This window comes from Rhinichthys klamathensis, unplaced genomic scaffold (assembly GCF_029890125.1).
Source record: "Rhinichthys klamathensis goyatoka isolate OS25496 unplaced genomic scaffold, OSU_Roscu_1.1 h1tg000387l_1, whole genome shotgun sequence".
Classification (NCBI taxonomy): domain Eukaryota; kingdom Metazoa; phylum Chordata; class Actinopteri; order Cypriniformes; family Leuciscidae; genus Rhinichthys; species Rhinichthys klamathensis.
Window position 1 is genome coordinate 492,834 of NW_026606891.1, and position 13,321 is coordinate 506,154.

The following is a 13,321-nucleotide window of genomic DNA, read 5'->3' on the forward strand; positions in this document are numbered from 1 at the left end:
CAATTAATGAACGTCACCCAGGATAGGCCTTTTATCAGCACCCCTCTTTTCTTCGAGAGTAATTTACAGTTCCGCTTCTATTCTCTTGGCAGTCCTTTCAGGTTTTCTTGACCTCCAGAGGTCGGCTTCAGTGGTGAACGTGTGACGTCAGTTTGCAGTTAATCAGCTTGTAATTAATTTTCCATGTGTCCTCAGCCCTATTGAGTTATGACCCTGGCCTCCTAATGGCTGACGCAAATTTATCATTTTGCAAATTTTAGAATATATCTTACGATTAAAAAACAAAACCGTCAGTAAATTTGACAAGAATATATATTTTTGGGAATAAATATAGGATAATGTTCTGTTACTTATTAAAGCTGCTTGATTTTCTGTTTTTGATTTCTAGATATTAAAAGGAGCATTCATCATAAATTTACTTGGTCAGTAGCCAAACAGCACCAAATATCAAACCATTATTTTAAAGTAGCTAAATGTTCATATATTATGTAATGATTAATCTTATTTGCTGATAATATGTAATAACATGATTTTTTGTTTGTTTTTCATATTCATCACAAACTAGGCTAATTTTGTTTTGTTTTAAAAGTAAGGATTTTAGAATATAAAGCTTCATTTACCCGTACTGCCCTGAGTTTTCCCATGTTCATCTGCTGAAGACACTGTCCAATCACATAACCCCTGCCACGGGGAAATTGTAGTGTGGGTATTAGTGCAATTTCTCACGGCTACATTTATAATCCATCGATCCTGCAGAATCTTTTTTTGGACACTGACTTTTGCTATATCAGCTGTCCGCCTGCCATGTCAATACTTGGCCTGCAGTGGGGCATCATATTGATTTAGCTGTTGCCAACTGTTGAGTGGCTACAGGTTAATGTTCTCTGGTGGAGTGAATTTGTTTTTATGTCTGAGAATGAAAGATCATGCAATTTCAATTTTTTCCAATGATCTTCCTCTTGCTTTAAAGTGTGCACGGACAGTCATGTATGCAGATGATACAACATTATATTTACTTGCAACATCAATTGAGCAATTGTCTACTGCTTTGGATGAGGAATTACAATTAGTTGTAAAGTGGGTATGGAATAATAAGTTGGCTCTAAATTTGACAAAAAACAATTTGTTTGGATCAAATTCTAAATTTAAATTCAAACCATAGTTGAATATATAGTAAATTGTTGATTTTGATATTTTTGGACCCCAGGAAGAGAAGGCACTACCTAGGTAGTGGCTAATGGGGATCCAAATAAACAATTTTTTTCCTTAAACAAACAATTGGTTTACAATATGCAATAATAGCTGGAAATTTTATGTATGTAGGTTTAATGTGTTGGTTGCAGCAATAAAGAAAAGTTGGCAGTATCTAGAAGCAGCAGCTACTTTTATTAGAAACAAACTCAAAAAACAAAACACTCCCAACACATAAACTTGAAGGACCGTGAACAGAACAACCAACCGAATATTGGCGAGGACAGACATCTGAAAGATGCACAGGCCTTAAATACAAGAGCAAACTAATTAACGAAATGAACTTCAGGTGCGACAGATAATCAAATAGTGAGTAACTAAGGAAATACACTGAAAACTTAACCTATCCAAAACCAAAAAAAACACAGATAAACCCTGACAATGTAAAATGAATAATGTATCTATATTCAAAATTATAAATTAATAAATTATATCATGTTTTATACATACTTATAGTATGATATAGGAGAATATGGAGCTCATACTCGAAAAGGAAAAAAAAAAACCTCAATTTCATACAGAGGCCCAAAATTAGCAAAAGTATGATATTTATATGGTTAAAAGTAAGTTGAACTTCTTATAACTTGTGAAAATCTATTAGATCTTTATAGCAGTATACCAAAATACTTAAATAAAATGTATATAATATAATATGTCTTAGTAAGATCACATTTAAAAGCTTAGTTTTATTATAAAAGCTCTAGTTTTTATTGTGGGGGGCAAAACATAATGCACTGCAATACAATGATCATTAAGAGAAGTAAACCTTTTGAAGTGTTCATCTTGAAATATTACTAACAATATAAAAGTTATTCTCATGTTAACTTCATGAAAATCTGTAAAGATTTCACAGCCAAAAATAAATAAATAAAAAATTAACATGTACCATGACCTATAGCAGGACGTTATTAGAATTATACTAAAATGCCTTTTACTTGCTAAAAAAAAAGTACAAGACAACAGATGGCATGTAGTAGATCGTGTACAATAGGTTTTTAGCAAGATCTGATAATCTCAATAATTTTAGAGGCCTTAGAAATGTGAGTATCAAATATATACTTTATAGGATTAAAACCAAATGTTATGTCTATGCTGTGATTGTAACATTGCTAGGGTCATCCTCGTTGAGCCCTGACCAGTAAACATGCTGTAGGTATCAATCAATCAAAAGAGACTTTTGTGCTAGATGTTTGATTAAGCTTTAGCAATCATTGCTTAGACACGTATGATGTGGAGACGAGTCGGATCGTGGAGCAGATGGTGTAATGCTGTTCAGTAGCTCTTTAGCAGAGAGGAGAGCTTGTGGTCCTCTGTGATCTGAGCATGCCCATCCTTCTTTTTTGGGGGGTGGGTGGGGCTGCTATTGATCCCTGGCTGTGCTGTGTGCCGTACCTCGTGCCAGTGCGTGTGATTAATGTGGACGTCATGGCGGTGGGACTGAATGAGGCTACGGAGCGCAGGCGGTCTGAGTCGCCAAAAGCTTCCTCCCTCACCATGTGTGCAGACGCCCCTCATTACCGAACACTTATCAAGCCTACATGAGAGATTAGGCAGGCCCAGTCACAGCCAGCACCAGACCCGTCCCATCCATTCCTCCCTTTCTTTCCCTCTTCGTCTTTTTCGCTCTCACGCTCTCAACGCTATCGCCTTTTTCCTCTGCTTTCTCTACATACCTTCCACCGCTCTCTCTGCCTCTCTTGCTCTCTCTCCCCCTCCTGATCTTTCCAGATGTTGCTCAGCAGCCCCATGAGAACCCCAGCGATGGGAGATGTATTAATACATCCTATTGATTAGATCAGGACCCCTGACAGTCATTTGCAGAGATACCATCTGGCTGCTGTTCCAATGCCTTCACCCAAACAGGACGTGACACCTTATTAATCTCCACCGCCACTCTATAGACGCTTCGCCTTTTGCGCACAGAAGCCCAACTCTGTCGGAGTGGCAAGCGGAGATGCTGGCGGAACCTGAAGGGTGCAAGAAATTAAGGTTATTACACAAATTGAGCCATATGGTCCAAATATTTCAGAGCTGAAATTTACTAGGCAATAAAAATTGCTCCTGCCTTCCTAATGGTGTAAATTACAGTTTAACCATGGCTCTAATGATGTCCTTCTGCTGCCTGTAACCACTCTAACATGAAGGACATTGTTTAAAAAATGCACAGGAAAAAAATGAGGAGGGGGGGGGGGGTTTGGGTTGAAACTCTGGCAGCATGTTTACAATCTGTTAGTTTATCATTAAGAACACAGTGAAGAGTGCATAAACATGATGGTGGAGCGTTGGACCATATCTTTGTGTAGACTCGTTTACACACTGTTGAAGTGGAGCAGAATGATCCGAGCAGAACCCCGAGCAGCTCGTTTGGGCCCTTGTTGAACCCAAACTCATTTGCTGAAAGGACAAACAAAAGGGAACTCCCGACGGTCTGCGTTTTTTGATTATGGATTCTTCAGAGCTTTTGCAAGTTTTATCCTCATTTAAAGTTTCAGATCAGGCCGATGACATAATGTTTTGACCAATTTATGTCTCTAACTTAAAAATTTAAAAATGTTTAGGTGTTAGAGTCAAGGCCTGGTGGTTTTGACATGCTCTTTTTTTTTATAAATTAAGCTGTACATGGTGTTCATAAGTGAGCATGTGAGTTCGAATCTGGTTCATGTCATATCCTGGTCCTGTTCCCCACATCGTTTCCTCTGCAAGAAATGTATAATTGTATAATATTAGTGCTGTCAATCGATAAAAAAAAGTAACAAATTAATCGCACATTTTTTTCTATAATTAATTGCGATTAATCAAAATTAAAAACATCAGGAGTTTTTAATATTTTTTTGTTGTAATAATTTCCCAGTTACTCTCCAAATTAATGTAGAAACAACATAAGACAGTATATTTTAAATATTTGTTTAATGGCTTTTTATGAATGAAGGCCAGTATCACTGATAATACTGCTACTGACGTCGCTATGAAACTGATTTTTTTTAAACATTAATGATAGCCTAATGATATATTCAACATTACAGTATAATTGAAAGCCATCGATTTCAACATTTATTAGACTTTAAAATAAAAAACTTTTAATTTAAGTGAACTTAAAACAATCTTCACATAAACTCATTATAATAAATGTCATATTTACCTGTGGCCTACCTACCTGTCTAACAGGTAAGAAAAAAACAGAAATTGAATAAAGTTATCAAACACTTTACTGTCTTAACTGCATAAATAATAAATTAAATATAGATGAATCATTATTAAAGCTACAATTTTCTCTGTTGCCTTTGTTCTTTGATTAACATGAATGTTAATTATTAGGCTGCTGTCACTTTAAGAGCTGTCGCTGCTGTACATGACGTGGATCTGACATGCTGTCACGCGCATCTCATTTTCTCACAACTCTTTAAGTTCATTTAAGATGTTATTTAACTCATTCAAGACTGCTCTTATGAGAATACTCTACAAAATGGGCATTTTTACATAATTTTCTGTTATTGTTTGTTCAAGCGTGAAAGAGAAAGCGATTCTGGCGCACGACTTTCTGTGCGGCGTGTGTGTGTCACATAGACAGGACATTCACAGACAGCGCATTCTCTTTTGACTTGTTACGCTTGAATGGTTTAAAAGCATTTGCATGAATAAGAGCATGATCATATGTAACGCTAGCCAAAGGATGATAGAAAAAAAACGGATGCTATATATATATATATATATATATATATGTATGCAAGGAGTTGAAAATTAGTGTAGCCCTACCTAGTTTTTCAAATTAAAAACTTTTTAAAGTATTTAAAAAAATATAAGTACTTAAAAAGGCCAAAAAAGAATATCGGTAGTTAAAAATATAAAAATTCTGCTTTTATATTGGCTAAAATTTGCTTTTGGTTTGTAAAGTAAACACTCTGGGAGAGTGTCTTTTAAATCTAATTTCTGATGTAAAAATCAAAAGTTAGTGGCACTTGACTGTGTGCGCTTTCATTTGTATTTTCTTAATAGGGCTTCCATCATTCACGGTTCTGATTGTCATGCATACTCAGCCACAATCAGAGGAGGTAAACGGTACTTTCCTCTGTTTCTGTTTCTGTATGTGTGTGTTTGCATGCATGAAGGGTTTGCTTCATCAGACACCAGCCCAGTCTGAAGAACAGCTGAGTGATTCAAGAGCCCTCTGTCTGATTGAGGCTTGGGTTGAACAGAACTTTACATCTAAACCACAAATAATTAATAGTGTCAAGGCATCTCAGGAACTGGGTGCTGTTATTAGTACTACAGAGCAAAAGGGTAGATGTTTTGAAAGGATGCTCTAAAGTCTCTAGACCCTCTCAACAGTTAAGCTAAAGTGTGTGAAGGAATGGAGCAATGGTGATATTTAAGAGATAGTTCACCAAACGTGAAAATTCTGTCATAATTTGCTCATGTCGATCTAAACCTGTATAGGGAGGGGGGGTTATAATGGAAGTTAGGTTTAATGTTGCTTTGGACCCCATTGACTTTCAATGTATAGATAAAAACAGTTAAAACATTCTTACAAATAAAAAAAAGAATTTTCATTTGAAGATTTGCACTATATTCTATGTGTGTATATAAAAACAAACAGACAACGAGGGGTATTCAGAGATGAATGATAATGTTTATAACAAAATGCATCATTGCATCATTTTATCTGTCTAAAACTCTGCAGGTTACTTAAAACATGCCCAAAGGCTCAACTTTGCCAAAAGCTCCATTTGATGCTTTTTGATGAGGCATTTCCCGGGTTCTGTAGCTGTTAGCATGATACTAATAAAATCTAGCTCAGGCTGAAGTCAGCAGTGGCAGGCCGGGACAGTATGTCTACTGTATGCAAATGAAGCAGTCCCACACCTTTGAAGGGTCAGGAATCTCCACTTTCATCTAATCAGCATAATTGTTGTGACAAATCCACATGGTTATTCTTAATTAAAATCATCCCCTGGCCCAAGCAGCCCCCAGCGCTGTCACAGGAAATAACACATATGTAAGCAGCTGATGAGACAAGGGAGACCTGTGCTCAGTTGAAAGAGGAAAAGAGGAAAGAAAAGGGGCTTTAAAAGGCTTCTTTCCCCTTTACAAATGACTGATTCCCTGAGCTAACACTAAATGTGCTTCTGACTCTGATACCTCTTTAATGTTTAAATAGCGAGGCCTCTTTCTGCCTCAATTACAAGAAGTCTGAATTCGGTGCTTTTGTCTTGAAGAAGAAGCCTGACTGCTTTGGCTTCCATAAAGTTCACGCATTACAGATTTATTAACAATGCAATTTTGGGGGGTTTAACTTTGTTTTTGTCTATATAATCAATGGCTCTTAATATAAAATATTGTTTGTATTGTTTTTTAATGTTTTTTAATGTTTGTTTGTGTGTGTGCGTGCGTGCGTGCGTGCGTGCGTCCGTGTGTGTGTGTGTGTGTGTGTGTGCGTGCGTGCGCGTGCATGTGTGTGTGTTTATAGTAGTTGAAACACCTGACACGTTATTTTTTTAAATACGAAATGTAATTCTGTTATGCTGAGAATTTAATCATTTTATGAACGGTGGATCTGTGCATACCCAAAAGGCAGCATAACCAATTCTCTTAATCAAAACTTAAACACTTCCCATTTTAGGGATCTGTGCCATAAACATTTATTTGGAAATCTATAACAAAAATCAATTCTCTTAGTCGGTTTTTAATGGCTGCCTTGAGTATCCTGGCTGAGCGAGCGCCTGCTTGTTAATGTCTTGGTGCCCATGTTTAGGAAAGTGTTTGATAGCATTGCCATCTAGGGGCAGGATATAAGTCTCTGTGCTGAAATAAAGTGAAATGAAACAGCTGTCTCTATTGACAATGTGCATATGTTTGCTGGTTTATAGTCCAAATGTTCTCAATTTTTCAACCACGTAAAAAGGTAGCGTTTTAAATGCTTCAGTGCCTCCCAGCGATGTAATGGATTGTGGTGTACAATCTGCTTAGGGATGTTACTGAGGGGTGCTGTAGTTTTACTGTTGATGGTAAGAATTATGTGTTGTTGTTTTATTCTGGTCAAATAAAATTTTATTTTCAAGGGAAAAAAAAAACATTTACAATAATAGTATTAGTAATACTAATAGTAATAGTTATTATTAATAGTAATAATAATAATATAATTTGTGTCTTTTGTGTTGTAGGGTAACATTTTTCAGGCTCATGTGTTTGGGTTGGAGCCGTACACCACATATAATGTACGTTTAGAGGCAGTTAATGGAGCAGGTCAGGTGTCTAGTCCTTGGACCACTGTTCGGACCCTTGAAGCCTCTCCAAGTGGCCTGGCTAACTTCAGCGTGGAGAAGAGAGAACACGGTCGAGCACTGCTGCTACAGTGGGCTGAACCAGCTTCTCCAAATGGAGTCATTAAAGTATGCTACCCACAATGATGGTAACATTGCAATATCACGCTCCAGAATCTGCCATCATTTAACATATTTATATCCACAGATGTACAACATCTTCAATGAGGACAACTTGGAGTTCAGCGGCCTTGCGCGTCAGTTCCTGTTCCGCCGACTGGAACCGTACACGGTGTACATGCTCGTTCTCGAAGCTTGCACTGAAACAGGCTGCACGAGGTCCGCACCTCAACGCGTAACCACCCAAGAGGCCGCCCCGTCTTCTCAACCGGCTCCTACGGTACAGCAGGTCCAATCCCGCAGCGTGGAGCTCCGTTGGTCTCCACCTGCCCAGCCCAATGGCAGGATCTTGCAGTACCAGATTCTGGCTGTAAGTGTGGAGGACGGCAGCGTACGGAGTGATGAAGATGACTCGTTGAGAGCCAAGATTGTTTTTATCCAGAACGACACCCAGGCTAACAGCTTCTCATATAATATGTCTGGCCTTCTGCCCTGGAGCAGGTACAAGTTTCGTGTGCGTGTTTCCAATGCGGCAGGATACACTGATAGCTCCTGGCTCACGGTTCACACTAAACAAGCTCCTCCTAGAGGATTGGCTCCTCCGGTTGTCCGTCATATAGAGGGCAAGCCTAATGAAGTCTTTGTAGCTTGGACACCTCCTTTGGAGCCCAATGGTGTTCTTCTGACGTACAGGATTCAGAGGGACAACGTTGGCTTCCATTTCAGCTTCGACTCGAGCGTGTTCAACTACACTGATGTGGATTTAACCGCATACACTCTCTACAGTTACGCAGTCATTGCCTGCACTGTGGCTGGGTGTGTTACCAGTGAGCCGAAGCAGATCAGGACGTTAGAAGCCGCCCCTGCTAACGTGGAGCCACCTATGGTGTCTGATGTCACTTCCTATTCATTCAATGTGTCGTGGACTGTTTCATCCATCCAGAATGGTGAGATTGTGATGTATATTCTCAAAATGAACAATGAGGAGATCTATCGTGGGAAACGGTCAAGTGTGCTGGTTTTGGATCTACAGCCACATATTTCCTACAGCCTCGTCTTGACGGCCTGCACCAATGGCGGCTGCACTGCAAGTTCACCCATTCCAATCCAGACCAGAGAAGCACCGCCCTCAGGGATGCCCACTCCTACTCTTAAAGTCACAGGCCCTGAATCAGTTGAAGTCACATGGAGAGAGCCTGTCCAGCCAAATGGAGTGATCATAGGGTATGAGCTCCGTCGAAATCAGAGCCTTATATATACAGGCATGGACACCCGTTACCACGACTTCACCTTACTCCCCAGTGTCGAGTACAGCTACATCATCACTGCCAATAACAGTCAGGGTGCTGCTACCAGTCTGCCGGCGGTGGCCAGGACACAGCCTTCAGCGCCCTCTGGTGTGGCTCCCCCCAGACTGCAGGCTCTAGGGCCATTCAGCATTATGGTGCAGTGGGAACCCCCTGCACGACCTAATGGGGTCATCATCAGCTACTCACTTTACAAACGGGACCCTGCTGAGCCCAACGTGAAACGCTTCATTTTCGCTTCGCACCACAGTGCGTTTCAGAGTCAAAGTTTCTCCCTCACTGCACTAAAGCCGTACTACAGGTAACAATACCAGCATGCAAGTCTGACACTGTTTAGTCAAGGTCAGGGAATTTTGGTTTGTAAGGTAAATACTTACAGTTGACCACAAAAAACAACAACGAATTGCTACTTATAAAGCGCATGTATGTATATCTGCTTTATAATCTGATTCATAAGTAGCTACTTTTTTATATTTGAGGTTTACTGTGAATATTTGCCTTACAACATAAATATATTACCCAGGCCCAAAAGTATCTGTTCATTAATGAATAGCATTTATAATTATGATGTAAGAAAACACAAACAAAACAGTTTAGTTGCTTTTGTTCTTGATACTTCAAAATAAAACTAAATAAAATTTAACTTTTCTCTAAAATTAGCCATTTGCTTGGTTTTTGGGGCTAAATATGGATGGATCAGTAGAATTCTTAAAGCATCTTTAAATACAATTGTAAGTTTTTTATTTTTATTTACCTATGTTAACTATGTCTAGCTGAACATCTTAATATACATTTAACTGGTCAAACTTTTACAGTGTCTGCATTCGAGACAGACACACACACTGATAAAACAAACGAGAGAAGGAGGAAAAGGAGAGAGAGAATCTTGGTGGGGGAGGGAATCAACCTTGAGCCTTTTCTAATGTTTCCATCCTTGGCATAGACAAAGATGGTCAGAAGGAGGAGGCACTCAAATGAGGGATGACTAAAGTCTGGAGCTGTATACGTATGTTGAAGGGAAAATCCAGATAAGTGGGGTGATGATAATGGTTCATCAACATTATCAACTCGCCACTCATTGCCTCTTTCAGATGACCGTCCCTTTATTCTCCTGCTCTTCTCTCTTCTCTCCCTTTTGTCCTTCAGTCCATCGCTGGTGACCTTCTGAAGGAGAAAACTGTTCTTTGTCTATACTATTGATAAATAACGGCACTTTTTACCAGGATAAGCACAGAAATTCTATATATTTATATTCCTAAATATTCAAAATCAATACAAAAAATTTAAAGTAAAAAAAAAAGATTATAATCATTAAAAATGTTTGGCTTCTTTAACTGAAGTAAACAGCATTGTACATTACACACTGATATTTTACAACCGTGTTTATTATTTTTATGTTTGTTTTTATTTTATATATTATTATTTATTTTCAATATTATTGGTTGTTTGGTTGTTTAATATTTATTTTTTATAATTATGTGTGTATTAGTGTATTGTTATTTATTTTTATTTTTTAAATATTATTTATTTATTTAAAACTTATTTGTTTCTGTATTTTTTGCAGGTACGAGGTAAGAGTGGAGGCCTGCACCCTGTTAGGTTGCGCTGCTAGTGACTGGTCTTCAATACAGACGCTTGAATCGCCCCCTACTGGCCAACCTGCCCCCCTTCTGGAGCTGCAAACTAACCCTAAGGGCATACAGACAGTCTTTTTGCTGTCCTGGTCTCCTCCAGCTGAGCCGAATGGGAAATTACTGCACTACGAGCTCTACCGGAAACATGTGTTAGACACTGAAAGCCGATCTGCAACTACACTGGTGTACCGCAACTCATCAACCTCCTGTCATGATGACAAACTCCTGCCCTACACAGCCTACCAATACCAGGTCACACGGCTGTTTCTCATTTCACTCAATCGTATTTTACACTACAAATTGCTTAGGTGACCATCATCAATTGATTTGAACTTTTTCAACTTTTTATATCATTTATACCTTTATAACTTTTTCAACTTTTTATGTAATTTACTATATTGCACAAAGAATGAACAGACTTTTTGAGTGGTGCTTGTCTGCCGAAGTGTTGTGGATAGTTGCTGTTTATTTGCTAAAGTGTTTCAAGTCGTTTCTAGGTCATTGCTTACTGTAAGCATGTGTTATTTTAGTAATATTTAAATCATTCTATAGTGTTTATTAATATTTTATTTTTATATTTTTATTTTACACTTAGTTTTAGTAGTAATGCTTTTGATATATTTTTTAATAGTTTTTAGCTAAAATTTTTATTGAAGATTTTGTAGTTTTTCATTGAATTTTTATATTTTATATTATCTTATTTTATTTCAACTTTAGTTCAGTTAATGAAAACAATTTAGTAAACAACAACACTGCTATAAGTCTTTCTAATGCATGATGTTTCATGAATATAAAATGATCCCTTTGGGATACTTAATACTTTATTATTATTTATAGTACATAACATTCTAGTCCAAACATGATGGTCCTCAAGGAATATTTAATTAGCATGATTATTTGTTGCTGCTGTGTTTAGCGTATTGCTCATGTATACTCTTTCATTCACGTAGACAGGCGTTTAATCTAACTCACTATATTCATCGCACCTCCGTCCTCTTACGAGACCTTTCTTAATTGACAGCCTAGCCTTTGGAGCAAAATAACATTAGCATTTGACTGTCAGGCTTGAGAGGCGTGGGCTGATCAGGACTAAATTGATAGAGTTTGCCTGATTGTTCCATCTTATTTATGAGCGGTAATTTATGACAGCTGGCGGGCGGAGCTGAGTGATGACGGACAAGCGACAGGGCCATTAATCTGAGCCTGGCTGAATGCTGACGATTACGATCGAAGCCATTGAATTAGCTGTTAGGCCTCCAACATGTACACGTATTGGAAAGACCTTTTAATGCCCATTGGCTTTCCCTGGGGAAGCTGCTAACTATACTGAATGTGTCATGTATGTCTATGTCTGCCTATTTAATGGTATAAAATTCTGTTCGTCGACCATTTGAAGTTTCAAGGAGTCAGGACTACCACCACTACCAGCTTTATGTTTTTGTCCTAATGTCACAGAGTCGTCTCCCTTTTTGTTGCGTTTCGTTTTACTTGTTCTCACACAAGGGCATGTGTCCCTGTGAAATCAAACCCATCCCATGTTAAGAGGCTACATATTTTATTGACACTTTTATGTAAAATCTTAATTAGCCTAGTGCTCATAACAGAAAAGGGAACTTTTGGCCCTGTGTCCATAACTGGGGGCGTGGCCACGGCCAATGAGGATCTGTCTCCGGGCAGATTCGGCCCTAGTGGTGTACACCCACATCCATTAGAGCGCGCTCATGAAATAGTTTTATTTTCCCGCGTTAATTACAGCTCTGTATGCAAGTGCTTCGGTGGCAATAAAACGTCTGCGCCGCATACAAGGGCATGAAGATGTCCTGGCTGACTCCACTTTAAAACGTAGCACTCATATCTCTTTTCACAAAATTCCTATCCGGGAATCAGAATGATTTATCAGTGAGAAATTAAGGTTATCGCACTTCTTTGTCCCGTGTCATTCATACCGCCGGTTTTTGGGCACACACACACGAAAGTGTCACTCTTTCTTCCTCACTGTCTTCCTGCCAACGTGACCTTTTCTCTCTTTGGGTGACAAGAGGCTGTTTCCGTGACTGCCCTCCTTCTCTTCTGTCACCCCACAAGACCTCCGTCACCCACTTGCGCTCCACCACGTCTAGTCGTCAGTTTGGCAGTGGAACGGCTTCGGATGGGAATGTGAAATCAGCCGGCGCCTCGTGCAGTCTGTGCGTATTGCCACTTAGATCTATCATCTGGATTGATCACGGTGTAATTGCCTATTATTGAGGCTAATTTAACCCTATCCACAGGAACATCCATCTGCCGCCTCTATTATAACTGACAATCTACAAATTACTTACCCATGCAAATAGTGACCCCAGCTGACCTTTTCCTACTCTTCCTGTGTAATTATACAAACAGCTCGTCTAGTAAATAAGATTACTTCACCTTTCCATGTGTTCATTTACTCCTTGATGAAGGTGAAATTTAATTTTCATGTAGATTCAGGCCGGAGTGATTCTGTAATGGATGCTGATGTTTTGGCTATTAACGACAGCAGGGCTGAGAGAGTGCAAGACTACTGACTCCTCGAAGTAGTTGAATGTGGAGTTTCCTTTTGCAAAAGGCGCCAGGTGGGTCCATCAGGTGAAGGTGACTCCTCTTCAAGAGTAGGATGGTGCCGAGTCTCCATTCTGTCTGCTGGGCCACTTCAGACAGTGTCTGTATCAGATCCGGTCTTATATCAGCCCTGTAAGGTGTTAGAGAGACCACAGGCATCTCAGTACACTCA

At 39.0% G+C, this 13,321-nt stretch overlaps 1 protein-coding gene across 1 annotated transcript in view; it reads left to right on the top strand.

Annotated features, from left to right (window-relative positions):
- The window catches only part of ush2a (Usher syndrome 2A (autosomal recessive, mild)), a 236,098-nt gene that overhangs the window by 215,456 nt on the left and 7,321 nt on the right, over positions 1-13,321 (top strand). The window contains exons 62-64 of the mRNA XM_056234074.1: positions 7,410-7,637; positions 7,717-9,236; positions 10,500-10,821. Of these exons, the coding sequence (XP_056090049.1) occupies positions 7,410-7,637; positions 7,717-9,236; positions 10,500-10,821 (2,070 nt within the window). The remainder of the gene's footprint in view (positions 1-7,409; positions 7,638-7,716; positions 9,237-10,499; positions 10,822-13,321) is intronic.